We start from the raw sequence: 20,749 nt of genomic DNA on the forward strand, positions 1-20,749 counted from the left end.
ATGATGCTTGACCCCATTGACTTCGGGCAGAGCACTGGACTGTAGTCCTCGGTTAACCCTAGCAACATGAGGATATTTTTTGTATTAATAGAGTGGAGTTTCATTTTTTGCAGACATTATGTTCTGGGGTCACAATATGAGTTGACACTCTTATGTCATGAAATCTGAATGCCAATCACTCTGGCAAGATGACCCTGCCTCAGAAACCTACTGGGGCACCGTAGGTCATCCAGGTGTTCCCTCTGGACATTGACCCGGCAAAAGATACTCTAGGTGTTGGACTTCTGAGGGCATCTAAGAACTTACTTATGGTAACCTACAAAATGAATTAGGAAAGATGACTAAAAGCCTGAAGCAGAGATCTGCATCCTGAGTCCATTCCACTTATTAAATGTATCAGGAGCTAGTGGTGGGCTCACCCGTACCCATTGGCAACCTCCTACTCCCTCGCTTGACTACTTTAGACTGTAAAAGCTAAACTTGGCTTTCCCAGCCTCTCTAGAGGCGAAGGGTAATGGTGTGACTCCATTCTGGCCAATAAGACACAAGCAGCAGTCTGCTTGGGGGGAAGGATTCCAGGGAAGCTCTTGCCTACTTTTTCTGCCTTGAAAGTGGATGTGATGTCTGGAGCAGCAACAGACAGTCTGCACAAAGATGAGAACCCATGGGCCATGACAGCAGAACAGAATAGGCAGTAGTCCAGGGGCCTGATGTACCACCATTCAGTGTGCCAACCACACTGCCCAGGCTCTAACATCCTTTCTTTCTCTCCCTCCTCTCCTGTGCCCTCCTGTCCACTTCTTAGTCAGCACATGCAAATTAGAAATGTCGCCTTCTAGTATGGAAGGCTGATGAACAGTGGCATAAATGAAGGAGAGTTTTAATTTTGTAGGTGCAAGAGGTCATGTGGTTGGCACACTGAGTGGTGCTACCATCAGGCCCCTGGACTATTGCTTTTTCCATTCTGCCGTCGTGGCCTGTGGGTTCTCATCTTCGTGCGGGCTGGCTGTTGCTGCTCCAGACATCACATCCACTTTCAAGGCAGAAAAAGCAAGAGCTTCCCTGGAATCCCTCCCGCTCCAGCAGACTGTTTCCTGTGTCTTATTGGCCAGAATGGAGTCACACCATTACCCTTCGCCTCTAGAGAGGCTGGGAAAGCCAAGTTTAGCTTTTACAGTCCAAAGTAGTCAAGCGAGGGAGTGGGAGGTTGCCAATGGGTACGGGTGAGCCCACCACTAGCTCCTGATACATTTAATAAGTGGAATGGACTCAGGATGCAGATCTCTGCTTCAGGCTTTAGTCATCTTTCCTAATTCATTTTGTAGGTTACCATAAGTAAGTTCTTAGATGCCCTCAGAAGTCCAACACCTAGAGTATCTTTTGCTGTAAGATAAAGCAAAAGGGGAGGGGTGGGCTGGCACACATGGATCCGTTTGTCACCCTTTGGGAGGCCTCTCAGGGAGCTTCAGGCCACACAACCTTCACATATGAGTGACTTTTGAAGGGACCCACTGATATTGATGAAATTTAACCTTTTTTAAAGTTTGAAGGTATGTGTTGTTTTCAAACCACAGTCAGGAAATAAAAGAGCAGTCACATATTTAAATTGGGTGGTGACTAAAGTACAAGCCACTCTCCATTGGGTGAAACGTGGCCTCCAGGATCAGACAGACTTTGAAACTGAGGTGTCTGGAAGAATGCAGGTAACTGTACTGTGGCCTTCTGAGCCAAAATCCCCTCCCCCAGGGCGCATTACTGCGCTTCTGGCAAGGACATGCCCAGCCTATTTGCCAGAGACTGCTGTCTCATCTCTCCAAAGCACCCACTTGCCAGTCTGGATGCTGAAGTTTCAGCAGGCTCATTTGCAAGCTAATTTGCATGACTTTACCCTGATACTTTAATCTAATGGTTAGTGGTGCAGAGCACAAACAGCAACTTCATTGTCAAAGGCTTGTCATGCCCAGCTGCTTTCTGCCACTTATGGATGCTTCCCCAGCCCTGGGCCCAGGCCTGGCCAAGGCTAAAAGAAGACGCACATACATGCCTTTTCATTATTTCTCTTCCTGAGAAGAGAATCTTGAGTCAATTTATGCAAATTACCATGCAGATTTCCATTGCAGACTTTATTACTGTGTCTTGTCAGAATGTGGATATAAAACTGTATTTCATAATAAATGCACATAGCAAAGAAGACTTCAACAAGTGCCTCCGGAAACCTCTCCTTCCTCCGGGATCAGCTGGGCCAGTGGAAGCTTCTGTGCAGAAGGAAGCGTGTAATGTACTGTCATTCTGCACTGTATGTCTGAACCCCTGTAGATACTGTTTAATACCACGTTCAGAAGAAGATAAATGTGGATGCAGCTATGAAATCCATACTCATAAGGTTCCTCACATTTTGCATAAAATGAAGTGCCTGCCATTTCTCATATACAGTGCTATTTGTAAGCACAAAGATATTAAAGGAATAAATAAGCATTGCCAGGTTTGGAGCCGTCTAATCCCAGCAGCGTGCAGCTCAGCCTTCTCAGAGGACATGGTGCAGTGCAGGAGGTGCACCCAGCACAGCCGAGGAGGTTCATAGGGATTGTGGACTGGCTGGCAGGAGACTCCCCAAGGACAGGCCTGCTGCTCATGTTGTCATGATATCCTGTGCTTACATCCCTGTAAAATAGTTACCAGCAAAAATAATTTGCTTCGTACCTCACAAGAGAAAATGAAGTTCAGAGAAAGAATGCTTTGACCAAGAGACTCCACGGCAAGCTAGAAGAGGGAAGTACTCTCCTTTCGAACCCACCTCTCTGAAGGTCAGCCGTTCCTGAAGCTCTGGGAATACTCAGTTATTGGGATGTTTATAGGGATTGCAACCACAGAGGTTCCTAGGGCAAAGAGTTTTAGTTTCTCTGTTGAGATTTTTAAATCTGTGCCTTTATTATGAGCTTATTTTTATATTTGAGCAGTTATATGAGCTATTTTTAAATACTTGCCTGCTATTTTCAACATCTGGGTACCTCAGAGTTAGTCTCCATTTAATCTCTTTTTTCTTGAATATGGCTCACATTTTCTTCTTAATTCATATGACTAGTAATTTTGGGTTATACATTATGTTAAAACTGTGGATTCTATTTGGTCCTGTGAAGAGTGTTCTTGGTTTTAGTGGGCAGCTAAATTGTCTGGACCCAGATTCTCAATTCTCCCCACTGTGGTAGGCAGCAACTGAAAGTTATGTTCAGATTTTTTTGTTTGCCTGTTTTGTTTTGTTTTCGGTCTTAGGTAGGCTGCTGCTTAGGGTCTGCTCGGGTCAGTCAGAGATTTGGGTAGCATTTATATGCAGAATTTGGGGTCACCTCTCTGTATCTATGTCACTTCCAGGATTTTCCACACTTTCTGGCTGCTGTAGTAGCTTTGCGGATTGTTCTCAAATTTCTCAACCAGTAAAACTGTCTGTGCCTTATTTGAGGCAATAGATGATGTCAAAGAGCTAGAAATTTTCTGGTAACTGAGGCCCAGCCAAGGCCCTCTTAAAAGTTCTTGTTTTGGCTGGGCACGGTGGCTCAAGCCTGTAATCCCAGCACTTTGGGAGGCCAAGACGGGCGGATCACGAGGTCAGGAGATCGAGACCATCCTGGCTAACCCGGTGAAACCCCATCTCTACTAAAAAATACAAAAAACTAGCTGGGCGAGGTGGCGGGCGCCTGTAGTCCCAGCTACTCTGGAGGCTGAGGCAGGAGAATGGTGTAAACCCAGGAGGCAGAGCTTGCAGTGAGCTGAGATCCGGCCACCGCACTCCAGCCTGGGCAACAGAGTGAGACTCCATCTCAAAAAAAAAAAAAAAAAAGAAAAAAAAAAGTTCTTGTTTCTGTTCTGTCCTTAGAGAGCTGACTTTTCTCTTCTGGCAAATGAACTTCATCTTAAGTGGGCGCTGCTGAACTATTATGGCTGATGACCATAAGATTATGACAGTAGGTAGCCAGATAGTATGTGACCCCCAGGAATATTCAGTGACAGCTTCAGGGCACATGACAGGTTCAGAAATGAAGGGATTTCAGGAAGGAGAGGGAGTACAACTGAATAGTCAAGAGCAGGGACTTTGCACTCACGGAAACTGATACTGACACCACTGACTGTGTGACCTTGGTTCTGAGTAAGCCTTGCTTGCTTCTGTGAATGGCACCTTCTCATGCATAAGCATCTCCCTCTTGTCTCTCACCCCGTACAGGGCATCTGCCACTCCTGGACATCACAACCTTCCCAGACTCTCATTACAACAGAAGGCAGTTTGCAAACTTTACTGCACAAATGAGTTATCTGAGGGCTTGTCTGGAATTCTGATTCCCAGAGATTGTGATTCTGTCTGTCTGAGTGGAGCTCAGGAACCTACATGTTTAATGTGCTCCTGATGTGATTCTGATGCAAGTGACTCATGGGCTACATACTGAGAATCATTGAATCACTGGCCAGTGGGAGAGATTGATCAGTATGAGATCTTTCCAGTTTAACAGAGAAAGTATTAAATGAGGGGCCCTGGACCAACCTGAGGGCCCAGAAAATGATTTGTAGAAGAGCTGAATCTTGAATTCCGGATAAGTATAAACCATGTGGAAGAGCATTCCAGAGGAGGGAACAGTATTAGAAAAGGCCCAGACACACAAAGGAACTTGTTTGTGAGGAGTTCTGTATAGAATAGTATTTCTAAAGTATAAAGTGCGGGCTGGGCAAGGAGGGAATGAGTCCATAGAATGCCAGGGACAGGCCCTGAACAGCATTATAGGCCAGCTTGAAGTGTTTGAGCTATTTTTTAGAGGCAGTAGAGAGTGATATGATCATATTAATATTTCAGAAAAATAACCCTGTGCAATGGTTTCAATGTCACCATCAAAACTCATATTGAAATTTAATTGCCATTGTGATGGTATTAAGAGGTGATCCTAGAAGGATGCAGCTACTTAAAAAAAAAAAAAAAGGTGGAGCCTTTAAGTGGTGATTTAGGTAATGAGGGCTTCACCCTCATGAATGGATTCATGCAGTTATTGCAGCAGTGGGTTGATTACCATGGGAGTTTGGGCCCCTTTTTCTCTGTGTGTTCACTTTCCCTTCCACCTTCTGACATGGGATGGCACAGCACAAAGGCCCTCCCCAGATACCAGTGCCATGTTCTTGGACTTCCCAGCTTCCAGAATTGTGATAAGTAAATTTCTTTTTAAAACAAATTATCCAGGGAGGCTGAGGCAGGAGAATGGCGTGAACCTGGGAGGCGGAGCTTGCAGTGAGCCAAGATCGCGCCACAGCACTCCCGTCTGGGAGACACAGCGAGACTCTGTCTCAAAAAAAAAAAAAAAAAATAATAATAATAATAATAAAATAAATTATCCAGTCTGTGGTATTCTGTTACAGCAGCAGAAAATGGACTAAGACATCCTGCCTGCTACATGAAAGATTAATTACAGTGGAAAGCATGAGGGATAGTCAGGAAGCTGTTGGTGTTATTTAGGTAAAAGAAGTTCAGTGTCTAAACTAGGGCAGTGGGGTTGGGGATGGAGAAAAAGAGAGCTGGGTGAGAGCCCTTAGGAGGCCAAGTAACCAGTTCAGTATTCATTTGATGTGAGGGAACAGACAGCAAGTAAAGAGGAGCAACTCAGGAGGGCTTTCAAGGTTCCAGAGATGTGGGCGCCCTGGGTGGTCAAGGTGCCATTTATTGAAATAGGAAAAATAGCAGAAGCAGGTTTGGAGGAAGATGATAGGCTCTTTTCAGAACATACTATATTTAGTCAACTGTCTAGTGGATAATTAAATGGGATTTGTAGTAAGTAGCTGGATGCATAGATTTGGGGCTCAGAACAGGGGTAAGGCCTGGGTTATAGATTGGGAACTGATCAGTATATCATAGTGAAGCATCGAGAGTAAATGAGTTCCCCCTGAAACAAAACAGTAGGAAATGCCAACATTTTAGGAAAAGAGAGGTAGAAGAGAACAATAAGGAACAGCAATTAGAGAGACAGGGAAAGCCAGAAACAAGTAAAGTCATGGAAAGCAAAGAAGAAACAAATGCCATAGAAGAGGAATGGTCAGCAGGGTCAAGTGTGTTGAGTCTGGCCTATACCGTGTCCTCGTGATTTGGTGATGAAATGGCAACTGATGACCATAGCAAGAGCTATGAGCAGAGGGACAGAAACCAGAGTGACCTAGCTGAGAAATGGGTGGGCATAGAGGAAATAGATACAGTGGGTTTGAAGTCCTTTTCCAAGAAGCCCATTGAGAAGAGGTGAGAGATCAGCAGATGACTAGAGAGCAACTTAGTGAAAATGAGGGATTTTTCCACTCAAAGATGTGAGAATCTTGAGAATGTTTTTTTGGATGAAAGGAAAGAGTGAGTAGAGAATGAGACATTGAGATACAGAAGATAAAGGAGATGGCTGAGAAAGCATCATCCAGAGAAGACCAGGGCCAAAAGGGCCTAGGAAGAGGCTTTCTTTAAACAGGAGAAATAACAAATACTCAGAGCCTGGAGGCGTGTGGGGATAAGTCTGGACATACGTAGACAACTTTGCAAATACCTTTTGAGTCTTGACTGCAGTCTCAGCTGTGGACATTTGACAAGTCACTTACCATCTCTTGTATTCCGTTTTCTTAGCAGTGACACAGAATACAGAAGAGCCTAACTCATCACACAGATTTATTGTCCAGATGAAATTAAGTAATGTATCTAAAGCAGTTAGTACAAGAGCTGGGAATTGATGAAGTGCTGAGATGTTTAGTTGTTGTTACTGTGGATGTCATTGTTACTGTGATAGGAAGCAATTAAGGACAAGTAGCATGTTTTTATATTTGCCCATAGATTTGCCATTTCTGGTGCACTTGTATTCCAGCCTTAAAGATTCTAATTTCCGTCTACAAAATTTCTCTTTAGCCTAAAGCATCTCTTACAATGAGTGCATGCTGGTGACAAATTATGTGACTTTCCCTTATGTGAAAATATTTATGTTTTGTCTTCATTTTCGAAGAAAATTTTCACCAGCTATAGAATTCTAGGCTGACAGGGTTTTTGTGTGTGTGTCTTGTTTTATTTTTTAAGCAGTTTAGAGATGTTATTCCCTTGTCTTCTGTCTTCCATTATTTATGATGATAAATCAACTCTAATTCTTACCATTGTTGCCTTGTATGTAACGTGTTGTTCTGTTTTCTGGCTGCTATTACGGTTTTCTATTTTTTTATTTTCAGCAATTTGACTATGACATACCTTGGTTTAGTTTTTTACAGATTTACCCTGTTTTGGGTTCACTGAACTTCTTGGAACTGTGGGTTGATGTTTCTAATTAACTTGGGGGAAATTGGGGCTATTCTCAAGATGTTTTTTGCTTGCATCTGTTTCTGCTGTCCTTCTGAGACTCTAGTTCCATTTTTTTATTTTATTATTTTTTGGGGGACAGAGTCTTGCTCTGTTGCTCAGGCTGGAGTGCAGTGGTGCGATCTCAGCTCACTGCAACCTCTGCCTCCCAGATTCAAATGAGTCTCCTGCCTCATCCTCCTAAGTAGCTGGGATTACAGGCGCCCGCCAAGATACCTGGCTAATTTTTATATTTTTAGTAGAGATGGGGTTTCACTGTGTTGGGCAGGCTGGTCTCAAACTCCTGACCTCAGGTGATCTGCTTGCCTCGGCCTCCCAGAGTGCTAGGATTTAGGCATGAGTCACCATGCCCGGCCTCTAATTGCATTTATATCAGCTCACTTCATATTGTCCTAGGAGTGCTTGAAGCTCTCTTTATTTTTATTGCATCATTTTTCTCTCTGTGCTTCAGTTTGAGCAATTTATTTTGGCCTGTCTTCAGGTTCACTGAGCTTTCCTCTGCAGTGTCCTAGCTACTGTTGTTTAAATCCAATACATTTTTATTTCAGATATTATAATTTTTAGTGTTAAAAGTTCCATTTCGTTTTTAGAATTTTCATAAATCTCTTGACAGTCACCCATTGTTTATTTTTAATTTTTTTTTACATATTTATAAGACTTTTAAAGTCTTTGTCTACTAATTCAACATTTGGGTCGTGTAGGGGTCTGTTGAGCTTTTTCCCTTGATTATGGCTTGAATTTTCTGTTTCTTCACATTTCTAGTCCTTTTTTATTATACAGTGGACCTCATGAATAATAAGTTATAGTCCTGGATTTTGTTACCTTCCTCTGAAGAGTGTTGTTTTATTTTAATAGGCAATTAAATGATGGGCAGTTAATATTTTTTAGGGAATGGTTAGTTATCATGTATGGACCTTGTGAAGACAGATGTCTTCATCCATTCAGGTTGCTATAACAAAATAGACTGGGTAATGTATAAGCAATTGACATTTATTGCTCACAATTCAGGAGTCTGGGATTTCCTTCCAAGATCAAGCCTCCAGCAGATTCTGCATCTGGTGAGGACTTGCTTTCTGCTTCAAAAATGTCACCTTTATGCTGTGTCCTCCGTGGTGGAAGGGACGAACACTGTGTCCTCACACGGCAGAGGGGAGCCAGGGCACTCCCTTAAGCCTCTTTTATAAGAGTTCTAATCCTATTCAAGAAGTCAGAGTCCTCATGACTTAATCATTTCCACAAAGGATGTGCCTTTTAATACTGTCACATTGAGGATTAAGTTTCAGCATTTGAATTTGAGGTTGCAGGGGACACATTCAGACCATAGCAATAGATTTATTTTGGTTTTCTCTTAGTCCTCTGGTGTAACCCTCAGTCCTGAGATGATCTTGTTCCTCCCAAAGCCAGCCTTTCTGGTGTTTCAGTGGCGTCTGAGGTGTTTTTGAAATTCTTTTAATTTGGTGGGACTGGGGAGTTTCTTCAGGAGGCAAATTGATTTAATGTAGAATCTACCTAGTTCTCTTCCATTCCTTCAGCGATTGTAACCTCTGAGTACGTTTTTGTTTTGTTTTGTTTTTTTCTTCTGAGCCAGAGTCTTGCTCTGTTGACCAACCTGGAGTACAGTAGTGTCATCATGGCTCACTGCACCCTCAGCCCTACCAGCCTCAAGCAATTCTTCCCCCTCAGCCTCACAAGTAGCTGGGACTACAGGTGGGCACCCCTGCACCTGATTAATTTTTATTTTTTATTTTTTATAGAGGCAGAGTCTCACTATATTACACAGGCTGCTCTCAAACTCCTGGGTTCAAGTGATCCTTATGCCTCGGCCTTTCAAAGTGCTGGGATTATAGGCATGAGCCACTGCGCCCTGCCTCGTCCTGCTTTTGATCATTCTTCAGTGCTTGCAAATTGTTATTTCTTGTATTTTTCCAGATATTAAAATAGTTTTCTGTGCGAGGGTTTGTTTGATACAAGCCACTCAGCCATTATTGAAAGCAAAACTTAGGAATATGTTTTTGAGCAGAGCTGAGGGCTCAGTTACACCCAGAGACAATGCCTATGCTTTGGCGCCATCTCCACAACTATGGAAGTTCTTCAGTGGCTCAGTGGCCTGGTCAGATGGAGAATGTGGCTAGAACAGGTCTGAGAGAGTGGACAGTTAAGGGACCAGAGGTTTCTCTGATGGGGAAGCTGGAAGTGGGAATTAAGAGAGAGCTGGAGAAAATGGGATGTTGGCCTCATTCAGTTTCCTCGTTGCTGCCTCTGGTCAAGCTGTTATGGGATGTGAGAGAAAGTATATGGATGTTCAGTAATGGTGTTTATGATTGTGGAGGCCACTGGGTTGAGCTTTGCTGGGACTTCATCCAAGTAGCACAATTCCTTGTTTCATTTGGTGACTTCTCTGCCCTTCATGGAAGCAGAAGTGCCTTGTGACATGTGAGGTGTGATGGGATTGTCATCATTATAGTTATCAGTAGCATTACCATTGGGTGCCTACCTTTGAGGGATACATTTCTCCGTGGTTCTTTGCTTGTCAGTTAGGCTATAGTTAGGCTATGTTAACAGAAACCCAAAATAACAGTGGCTTAAACAAAATAGAACAATTGAGCAGTCCAGCGCTGCTGAAGTAGCTCCTCAGGGTCAGGGAGTCAGGCTTTGTTGATGTCATCGCTCCTCTGTCATCCTCATCTGGATGGGCCACTATGACTCATCCCCACCGGACAGTGGGAAAGGGAGCAGCTGTGGGTACTCCTTGCCCACAGAGGACCTGTCCCCAAATATGCCTGCATCACCTTCACATCCCATTAACCAGAACGTAGCCACCCAGCTGCAAAGAAGGCTGGGAAATATGGTCTTTATTTGGGGCAGCCCTGAGTCCATCTGCACACCCAGAATTCTGTTACTATAGAAAGGGAGACTACATACTGGGGACAACCAGCGGTCCCTGCCACCAGACCTAAGCTCATGCACCTGGTTTTCTTTCAAGGGTGACTCTACAAAAGGAGCATGTCACTCCTGGGGAACCTGTTGAGCACTGAGGAGTTGAGAGACTTCTACCTGCTATGCACATTTCTCCATAAGGGAATCAGAAGACAAGGATTGTCAATCTAACATATACCTGTGAAGGAAAAAGTCTGCATCCACAAGCACTGGTCATTGCAGATTTGTCCCTCGGTGGCTACAATATGCGAAGCTGGGCTGGGAAGAGCCCAGGTGCTGCCGAGGTTGCAGCTCTGATCTTCCCAGCCCTGCTCCTGATGAGAGAAGTCACACTAGGCATGTCCTTTAACCCTCTTGGTCTGTTCTTTCATCGCCAAAGTAAGGGATTAATTGGGTTGTATCTAAGGTGCTTGTCTAGTGCCCTCATTCTAGCATCATATGCTCCAGAACATAGAATCACCCTCCATATCTTTGTGTTATGAAGCAAGCTTCCAGGAGGATGCAGCCACCCTCAGTCCTTTGTGGAACGATTTGGGAGTGTGACTATGTAAACATGCACACTTCTACACACACATTGGTGCACACCTTTGCATTCAGCCTGGGGGGCCTGGAGACATGACCTTTTCTATTTTCTTGGGCTTCCTTTGGTTTTGTTTTTTGCAGTCGAAAATCATAGCATTCCACACAATTAAACTTACTTATTAAACTTTATTTCAAAGGACTTTTTCTAATTTTAGAACTGTTATATGTTCATTGTGGAAAGTAGAGAAAAGTGTAATGAAGGAAACAAAATGCACTGCCACTATTCAGACTGTGATGCTATTAACACTTTAGCAGATTCCCTTCACTTCAGTGTCGAAGAAAACATGAAAAATACTCATAGATCTACTTGAGTTAATCTAATTGGGATCACTCACCACATGATGTTTTATAACCTGGTTTTTTTTTTTAACTGGATGACCATTTCCCCAAAGCCTTAAATATGTTTTCAAGAATGTGATTGTTAACAGCTGCCAAGGATTCTAATCACATGGATGTACCACACTATGCTTATTCAGTGTCCTGGACATTTGGGCTGTGTCAAAGTCTTTGTTATTATTGATTACATAGCAATGATATCTCCATTTTACATTGACAGCATCTCAGTCCTACTGACAGGTACTGGGTGCATGTGAGGCCCAGAGAGGTTGGTGGCCTGCCCAAGGACACACAGAATCCTGGCCATCTGGCCACAAGACTGGCTGCCTCTCGCAGGTGCCAGGGCAGAAGAGGCATAGGTGTGGCACAGGGGAGCTGGTGACAGCTTCCAACGTTTTGGCTTGAGGAGAAAAGAGCCAGTGGGGCCTCCCAGTGAGAGGCCACTCTGGGTGGTCTGCAGTGCCTGCACCTGAGAAAAGCCATGCTGCTGTTTGCCCCCACACAGCAGCAAGCTGCCTCCTCCCACCCTCCCGAGGCCAGTGTTGAGCCCAGGGCCATGCTTTAGGGCAGCGGGAAGAGGCTTTGGAAGCTGCAGATTAGGCAGTGAGGGGAACAAGGCAGGGAACCCAGGTGGGGAGGGCAGGATATGTGTGTTGAGTGGCCTGAGTGGCCTTGCTCCTGGGGCGGCCTCCTCACCACGGTGCTCTCACTGCTCCCGAAGCACTTTCCCTCTCCAGAGAGGATCTCGCCCTATAAAGGCCACCCCCATCTTTCCTCAGCTTGATCCCTCAGTAAGAGGGCTGCTGAGTAGTGGGTGGAGGGGCAGGGAGGACAGAGCATGGCCACGTTAGACCTGACATGGACGTCCCCTCTTGCTGGTTACGCCACCACCTGCGTCACCAGGCTTTTGCCCCTTTGTCTGAGGCCTTTTGGTTTTGACTGTTCTGTGCTTTTCTCTAACAGGCAACCATTGGGATTGACTTCTTGTCAAAAACCATGTACTTGGAGGACCGCACGGTGAGCACCTAATATTAGGACTGGGAGGGACAGGGAGGGTTCCTTTGGGCTTATCCCCTAGGATCTTTAGCTGGTCACTACTGAGAGCCCCTGCCGACACTGGGGACTGGAGCTGGTGGTGCCAGCATTGCAGAGCCTGGCTCTCCCAGTTCCCCGGACCAGGAGGACCTCACTGCCCCACTGACCCGTCTGCCTGTGGTCCTACCCTCCCTGAGACAGGTGCGACTGCAGCTCTGGGACACAGCTGGTCAGGAGAGGTTCCGCAGCCTGATCCCCAGCTACATCCGGGACTCCACAGTGGCTGTGGTGGTGTACGACATCACAAGTGAGTGAGCGTCTGCGCCTAAGGGAGGGTGGCTCATTGGGGGTTCCAGGGCCCAGGTGTGACTGTGGCCAGGCCTGTGTGTATGCGTGTGTGTGTATGCATGTTTGTGCACATGCATCTGTGTGCACATGTGTGTGCGATTGCTCCCTAAATGGAGAAAGGCAGGGAGCAGTGGTGAGTTGCCTTTGAACACCAACATGTTTTCCACTGCCCCTCACCCTCCTGCAACAGGCAGGGGTTTACAGGGCCAGGTTGGCCCTGCTCAGAGCAGGGGCCAGCATGTGGTGTGAGCAGATGCTCACAAGGTTGGCCCTGCTCCAGCCTCTCTGCACCCTCCCTCTCCCTGGCTGTCAGAAAGCTCCGTAAGGAGCTACTTCTGTATGTGTGTCACCATGGGAGAAGATGCTGGTCCCTAGGTCAACCCCGGCCCAGCAGCTGTGGGTGCAGGACTCCCTGGGAAGGTAGGCCAAGGGGGTCTGGAAGCGCAGTAGACTGGTAATCCTTCTCCAGCACCGTGGCTCTTCAGGCCAGAGCAGGTGTTCTTAACAGGACTGCACAGCCTCGAGGGTGCACAGGGCCAGAGGTGGGGGCGGGGGGGGGGGCGGGGGCTGATGCAGAAGCCAGACCTGCAAGGCTGCTGTAATGGAACACACCTGATAAGCCCTCAGGGCTGTGGTTACCGTGAAGTGGGCGGATGCCCTAGGTGCTGTCCACAGCCCTAAAATCACACAAGGAAGCATGTGTGACCCCATGCTGGTGCATGCCCCCACCACCCATCCTGCTGCCCTGGCCCTGCCCGCCCCGTCTGTCCACCCCTCTTCTGACCACAGGCCCCATCCACACCTGAGTGCAGGTGGGAGCTGGGCCCATAAGGGCCTGAGTTCACATGGCCTGAGGCGCATCAGAAGGGATACCAGGCTGTGTGAAACTGAGGCTTCTGAGGACAGCTGCCTCCCCTCCCCTTGGGTGTGCAGGCTGCGGAGTGGTGGGCTTTGCCTTAGAGCTGCTCTGCCCTGCAAGGCTTGTCATGGCAGCTGAGGGAGGTCAGGCTGCCAAGAAGTGGCCTTGTCTCTCCTGGATTTTTGAGTGCACCTGGCTCCCCTGACTAGTCCTGGGGCCACCTTTCCCCTCCTCTCACCTGCAGAGCCTGAGGGTTCTCTTCAGAAATCCCTCTGGCCTTCCCCTAACTCTCCTGAGCTCCCCTGGTGGGGAGGCCACTCAGTAGGGTCCTTCCTTCCCTAGAGGCTTCTGTGTCCTCCTCTGCCCACCCCTCACTGTTTCCAAACTTGCCAAGTTGTGTGTGTGTGTGTGTGTGTATATATATGCACACACGTGTGACCCAGTTCTCACACTCCACTCTGAATCCCCAGAGTCAGGTCTGACTCTCAGGCGGGCCCCTAAAGCCACTATTTCATGTAGCAAATCATGACACCATGATCTTCCAGATGGGGTGATTCCTCCCCCACAAAGGGCGGCTAAACAGTGCAAGCGGCTCCCAGGGCTGCAGGGCAGGGCCCGGTTCCCTCTGAAAGGCCCTACCCGGCTGATCTGTATTGACTGAGCTCGCACCCCTCCCTAGGTATCTGAGGGCACATGCTCACCCTCCCGCCTGCTCCTGGCTCACACATCCCCTTCCCATCTCCTGCTGGTGGCTGGCCCTGGCTTTCAGTTTTTCCTCACTTTCTGCCTCCAGATCTCAACTCCTTCCAACAGACCTCTAAGTGGATCGACGACGTCAGGACAGAGAGGGGCAGTGATGTTATCATCATGCTGGTGGGCAACAAGACGGACCTGGCTGATAAGAGGTAGGTGCAAAGGGCACACAGGTGCAGGGTACCACCCTCCACTCCTCTCCAGCTGCTCCTGGACAGGGAGCTCTGGGATGCGTGAGTGGTGTGTCTGTGCTTCTGACCATGCATCCGGAAAAGGTCCCTTGAGACACTAGGAGCTTTGAGAACACCTGGTAGACTCTCACCCCTGGGTGTCTCATCTGTGAAGCCCTGTCTTCCACCACCAGGCAGGGGCAGGGCACTCCTCCGTGTGCTCTCTACACAGAACCCTGTGCACCTGGCTTGGCCCAGCAGTGCATGGTCTAAGACCCTGCCATGGCCACAGCACTGCCCCAGACACAGCAGTTCCCTAAGCCCCAGTGTGTGTACTGCGAACTGTCTGTGCCTGTGAAGTGTCTGCACCAGTGTGCATGGGGGTGTGAACACCCTGGGCCCTAGGTGTGAGCATGCAGAGCATTCAGACCGCAAACCTATAGCTGTAGCCTGCTTAGCCTGGTTTGTGGCTGCGTCTGGCATGAAGCTTTCTCTGAAGAGTCTCCTCCACGCTGCCCTCCATGCACAGGGAGAACTGAGGTGCCATGTGTGTACGCTGTCCACTCGTTTCACGTGACCCTGACTTGGGCAGATAAAGTGACAGGCCATGGACTCCAGCAAGCAGTGCAGGCTTCCTGCAGTGTCCCTTGACCACCTGAGGAATCATCTGAATTAGAGCCTGCTTTACTAGAGTTCTGTCCTTAAAGTAAGGAAAACTGGGCTCAAATCCCAGTACAAAGGGCACCCAGGCCCTTCATACCCTCACCCACTTCTGCCTGCCCCATCATGGAGCCCTCTCTGCTAAGCAGCTTTGTGGCCCCTGGGGAGACACTTTTAGCATTAGTGTTCTCATACGGAAAATGCGACTAATAGCACCACCCAGAGTGGACTGTGTGGCTTGAATCTCTTCACAAGCACAAGCTCTGCAGTAATTACTACTGGGAAAGGCAGGCGTGGGGCATCCCTACCCCAGGGCCTGCTTTGAAGCTGAGAAGACACGAAGGAAGGAGTGGGGGAAGGGGATAGTGTCCTGCTGTTCCCTGGTGCCCGCTTTGTGCTAGAGACTATGGTTGGTGCCCAGGAGGGACCCCTGGGATCAGAGCCTGTCTTCAGGGCTGACCAAGGGCCTGGTGGGCTCCCTCTGCCATGCTGGGCGGGTCCCTCCTCATCTCTGCCAGGGGCTGCTCCTCTGCTGAACTGATTTCCCCCCTTCCCTTCATCTCTAGGCAGATAACCATCGAGGAGGGGGAGCAGCGCGCCAAAGAACTGAGCGTCATGTTCATTGAGACCAGCGCGAAGACTGGCTACAACGTGAAGCAGGTGAGGACACACCTGGCACCGGGCCTGGCATGGTGTGTTCCTGTGGTCAGCCTCAGGCTCAGACCTGCCTTGCCCTGAGGGGCTGGTGGCGGGGTTGGGGCAGCCAACCAGAACACCCATAGATGCGCCCAGGGCGGGAAGAGCTAATTTCCGGAGCTGGTAAAGCCCAAGAGAGGGAGGGAGCACTCCAGGCATGGCGACTGGAGAATGTAAGTCACCAGCCACCATAGCAGTGGCCAATCACAGCCCGTGTAGCAGTCCCTAAGAGTGTCAAGCCACCAGCTTCCAGGTGGCTGAGGGAAGCAGTGGTTCCCTAGCCCCTCACCCCACTTCGGATGACGCGTGCAGGAAAATTCAATCCGATCAGCATTTGGGGTTCATGCCTTGCTCTTAGCAAGTGCTTAGGGCTGTGGAGGGCAACTCAGGCCTGGAGAAAAGAGCCCACCATGGTGTGGCTGGAACTCACAGGAGGGCGAGGCAGTGGAGTTAGGGCCGAGCCTTGCAGCATGAGGGCCCCTGAGTGGTCCATGGATGGAATTTAGCAGGTCAGCAGACAGGGCTGGAAAACATTGCACCTTTTATCTTCACTAACCACTAACCCGTCCATAGCACTGAAGGATTTCTGTTTGTCCTTCAGTGATTAATGTAGGCAATGACGCTCAGTCGTATTAGTGGTGCCTATGGCTTTACCACCAGTAGAAATCACAGATGCCTTCCCATCACCTCATAGTGTTGCAGATATCTTGAACTTTACATGCGTCAGTGTTTCAGTGTCACAGTAGTTATTAGATCTCTTACTAGTTCTCACTGTTCAATGTGTTCATAAGGAAGCACGAATGTCGATGAGGTGTATTCCAGTACTCAGTAGTTCCCTTTATCATCCTATGTCATTGATTTCACATACTTCAAAGGAGTCCATGGGCTTCACCAGACTGCCAGAGCGGTCCTTGGCTCACGGAAAGGTTGAGAACTCCTGCCACTGGGGATGCGAATAGGACTTGGAGAGGTGGTGAGGAGGGAGGGCATGCCAAGCAGGGGAGCAGCACAGGTGTGGCTGCAGGGTGCCCGAGGTGTGGGGAGGGGACTCTGGATGAGGAGTGTGGTTGGCCTGGCGTTCGCTTCTGCCCTGCCCCCCGCATTGCTGGGAACCCTCGGCAAGCTGTGTATGCAGCACTGGCCTTTTGGATGCAGTGATGGTTTGCCCCGTGCGAACAGTGCTGGTGGCAATGGGGAGGGTGGGCTGGCAGAGCGACAAGAAGAGACAGAGTGGAAGGGACACTGTGTGACACTGGGGGCCCCAAAGCTCCAGGACTCAGCACCCCACCCTAACTGGAGTGCCCTCAGCAGGGCTCCATTCACTCCCATCTGTTCCCAGCCTCCCTTGGTGTGGGGCTGAAGCTGCCATGGTCCTTCCTGCTCCCGGGGGCCATGGAGGAGAGACTGGGCTGCTGCTCTTTGGGAGCGCTAAAGTAATGGGAAGCAGGGAAGCAGAGGGAGGGCAGCACCAGCAGGTCCATAGGGCAGGTAGCATCTGCCTCAGCAGTCAGGGTCAGGGAGGCACTGATGCCCCCACCCCCAGAGTACTCTGGAACCCACGCAGTGGTTTAGCAGGAGTTAAATGCGGTCCGTTTCGGACCCTACGTGGCTCAGAGGAGTCTCCATGCAGTGCAGACTCCTGGATCTAAATGTGAGCATATCCACTCACAGAAACCCGTACCTGACCCTAGAGCACCCTTCAAAATCCCTAGTGGCATTTTGGCCACTAGTCGAGGCTGTGACCGTTTTGAGAGCCAGACAGGCAGATAGGAGCTGCCCAGGGCCAATGCCATGAAGGAAAGCTCAGGAAGGATGGCCCAGGTCCTTTGTCCCCTTGCCTACTAATAGCTACCCTACTGCAGAGCCTCCTCTGCAGCCCGCCCACAAGGCTCTCACACCGTCCTGGGCCCACCAGCTGCTTCCCGCCTTGGGCCCTCACGGCCTTTAGCCCTGTCACTCAGCCCGGGTGCTCAGTTGGGGCTGGGCTCTGGGGTGAGGCCATGAATAAGACTCACCCTGTCTTCAGAGAGCTCATGCAGTGGAGGGCATGAGCCCAGAGCCCACCCAGCTCCTGTAATTTGTATTTGTGAGGAGAGCAGGGAGTGCTCCTGGGTTAGTCCTGTCAGGCTACTGTAACAAATCACTATAGGTGGGGTAGCGTATAAACAACAGAAATGTATTGCTCACAGCTCTGGAGGCTGGGAACTCCACAGTCAAGGTGCAGGCAGATTCAAAGTCTGGTGAGGGCCCATTTCCTCCTAGATGGCACCTTCCTGCTGCATCCTCACAATGTGGAAGCGGCAGACAGGCTCCCTCGGCCTCGTTCCTAAGGGTGCTCATCCCGTTCATGAGGGCTCTACCCTGCTGACTGAGCACCTCCTAAAGCCCCACCTCTTTATACTGTCACATTGGAGATTCTGTTTCAACAGAGGAATTTGCAGGGGACCAGCATTTAGAGCATAGCAGTTCAGAGTCTTCTGTGCCTCATACTTCTGCCTTGTACTTGTCACCTCCAAGATTCCATCTCTGCCCTCACCCTACCTGTCCCCTGCCACCCACGCCTGCCCCAACACACGCGCGCGCGCGCGCGCACACACACACACACACACACAGAAAACCCACATGTACGCAGACACGCACCTTACCAAGGAGACACTATAGACACATTCCCCCCACATTTACACAAACAAGCACACAAAGGTACCACACATTCACACACACCACACATTCTCCTGTATGTTTACACAGACACACATGCACCTACCCACACCCATCACTCACAACACACACATTCTCCACGCAGTCCTACAGATAAAACCCATACACTGTACACACACTCCCACACACAATCAACAACTCACACTCCACATCCAAACAAGCCCACAAGATTGTGTTCACACTCCTGCATCCCTCGCGCTCTCAGAGAAGCCTCACCGCTGTGCCCATGTGGCCCGGGCCCTGCTGTTCGCTGCCTTGGCGCTGGACCTGCAGGGCTCCCTGAGCAGAGTCATTCGTCTCAAGGTCATATCAGTTCCCCACACCTGGTCCCCATGAAGGCTGTGTGCAGAAACCCACCTTAAGGCCTGTCACCTGGAGGCCCAAACCATTTTCTGCACCAGAGGAGGTCCTTTGCAGTCACTGCCGTAATGTAAGCTTACCCCAATGACATTGTGGCCAGTCTGCTTGGGCAAGAGTCCGCAGCTTTGTTCCTTCCATGAGCTACTGAGGCCTGCCCAGACCTGATGCTGTGAGAGGCACTGCAGGTAGGGGAGAGAGAATGTAGGCACAGCCCCTGCCTTTGAGGGCACCGTCCGCTGGGCGGATGAGAGAGTAAAGCTGCAGGTTGGGAGGGGAAGAGGGGAGAGGGTACAGGCACAGTGAGGAGCAGAGGGGAGGGCCAGGGTTGGGGTTCAGGCTGCATTTCTTCATCTTTCCAGCTTTTTCGACGTGTGGCGTCGGCTCTACCTGGAATGGAGAATGTCCAAGAGAAAAGCAAAGAAGGAAGTATCCTTTTCCTTTGACAAGTAAGTGAAAAGATGTACAGGAGCCATTTATTCACTTGCAGTGGACAGACACTCGCCCAGTCCCTGCCCGGCCTTCCCTGGTCTGCCGGGAATGGCACAGGGCCTCCTCTAGACAGGATGCAGCTGAACCCCATGGTTTGGAGCCCCATCTGGCTCTAACCATCTACTACTTCTTCCAGAATAGCAAAGGGGTGTGCACAGAGTGATGCTGTGGGGTGGGGAGTGAGAAACAGCGACTGCCCCTCTTTACAGTGAGCATGGGTGTGGGTTTCATGAACACAGGCAGAGTCTCCGCTGCAGGGAAGGCTCTGTCACTGAGGATATGATCTCAACATGGTTCAGTCTACTCGAGACAGCTACCCCCTTCAGACAGATGCCCCCTCCTTGTCTTGCCTGCCTTCTCTGCCCAGCCCTGAACAGCTCCTGAGGCTCCCCACCGATCTGTGGGACAGTTGCACATCACCCACTGACCAGCCCCAACCTGAAGAGACACCTAGATGCTGAAACGGAGGTTCAGAGAGGTAGTCTGGTTTGCCCAGTGTCACACAGCAGTTACAGAGTTAGGATTCACACTCAGGCTTGCTTCCTCCATATCCAGCCCTATTCCATGTGCGACACTGTCTCTCTAAGGGCATTTGAGAGGATCAGATGAAAACTGTTTCAGCAGGGGAAGGCATTGCCCACACCTGGGCCTCCCCTGCACCTAGTCAGATGTCCCCGCCTGATTAAGCCACCAGAAACCAGGCACGCAGATCCCTGGCTGACATCCTTTAGAATGGACCTGTCCCTATGCAGCAGCTCTCTAGCATCCCCCGCTGATCCCACAGGCCTCTGAGGGTAGACATCCCTGGCAGATCAGAGAAGGGCACTTGGAAGATGGAAGGGCACCTTCGGGCTGATAAGAATAAAAAGCGAGAGGAGCACACAGCTTAATGTTGGAGGCCTGATGGAGCTGCTGGGGCAGGGCGGGCAGGACACTGTGAGTCTCAGGGCTGCAGCAAGGGGGAGCCTGACACAGGCCTGGAGGGAAGCTGGGCCTCTCCAGTCTTCCTCAAGGAGCTCTCTGAGCAGACTCGAGACCCTTCCCCCGTGCGGGGGCAGCGGGCAGGAAGGCTCACCAAGGAGCAGGTGCCCCAGCAATCCCATGGTCTGTGTGTCACCAGAGGACAAGCAGTGGCCGAGAGGAGGAGGTTTGAGGAGTATCTCCTGGTTGATCAGTTATAAGACTCCAATCACAGATGAGGAAACTGAGGCTCAGAAACTTGACTAGGGCACCCCATGGCTCTCAGTAGCAGAGCCAGGCTCCAGAGCTCAGGAGAGAGCCCCCATGAAGTCACCTGTCACATGGGACTCCTTTGAGGTTCCAGGAACATACAGAAGCCAACCTGAAGGGCAAACATAGGAGCAGGACCAAGGGAGAGGGGCAGACAAGGTGTAGGCGATCTCCGCTATGCCTGCCAACGAGGGGAAGGGTTGCATTGCCCGCTCTCCATCCCACCAGCTCCCA

The 20,749-nt window shown here is 49.5% G+C and overlaps 1 protein-coding gene across 1 annotated transcript in view; it reads left to right on the forward strand.

Moving 5' to 3' along the window:
* The window catches only part of RAB6B (RAB6B, member RAS oncogene family), a 68,320-nt gene that overhangs the window by 38,739 nt on the left and 8,832 nt on the right, over positions 1 to 20,749 (forward strand). Inside the window, exons 3-7 of the mRNA XM_003895094.4 lie at positions 12,161 to 12,214; positions 12,434 to 12,539; positions 14,233 to 14,344; positions 15,589 to 15,682; positions 19,156 to 19,222. Of these exons, the coding sequence (XP_003895143.1) occupies positions 12,161 to 12,214; positions 12,434 to 12,539; positions 14,233 to 14,344; positions 15,589 to 15,682; positions 19,156 to 19,222 (433 nt within the window). The remainder of the gene's footprint in view (positions 1 to 12,160; positions 12,215 to 12,433; positions 12,540 to 14,232; positions 14,345 to 15,588; positions 15,683 to 19,155; positions 19,223 to 20,749) is intronic.

The sequence above is a fragment of the Papio anubis genome, chromosome 2, assembly GCF_008728515.1.
Source record: "Papio anubis isolate 15944 chromosome 2, Panubis1.0, whole genome shotgun sequence".
In the NCBI taxonomy this organism is placed as follows: domain Eukaryota; kingdom Metazoa; phylum Chordata; class Mammalia; order Primates; family Cercopithecidae; genus Papio; species Papio anubis.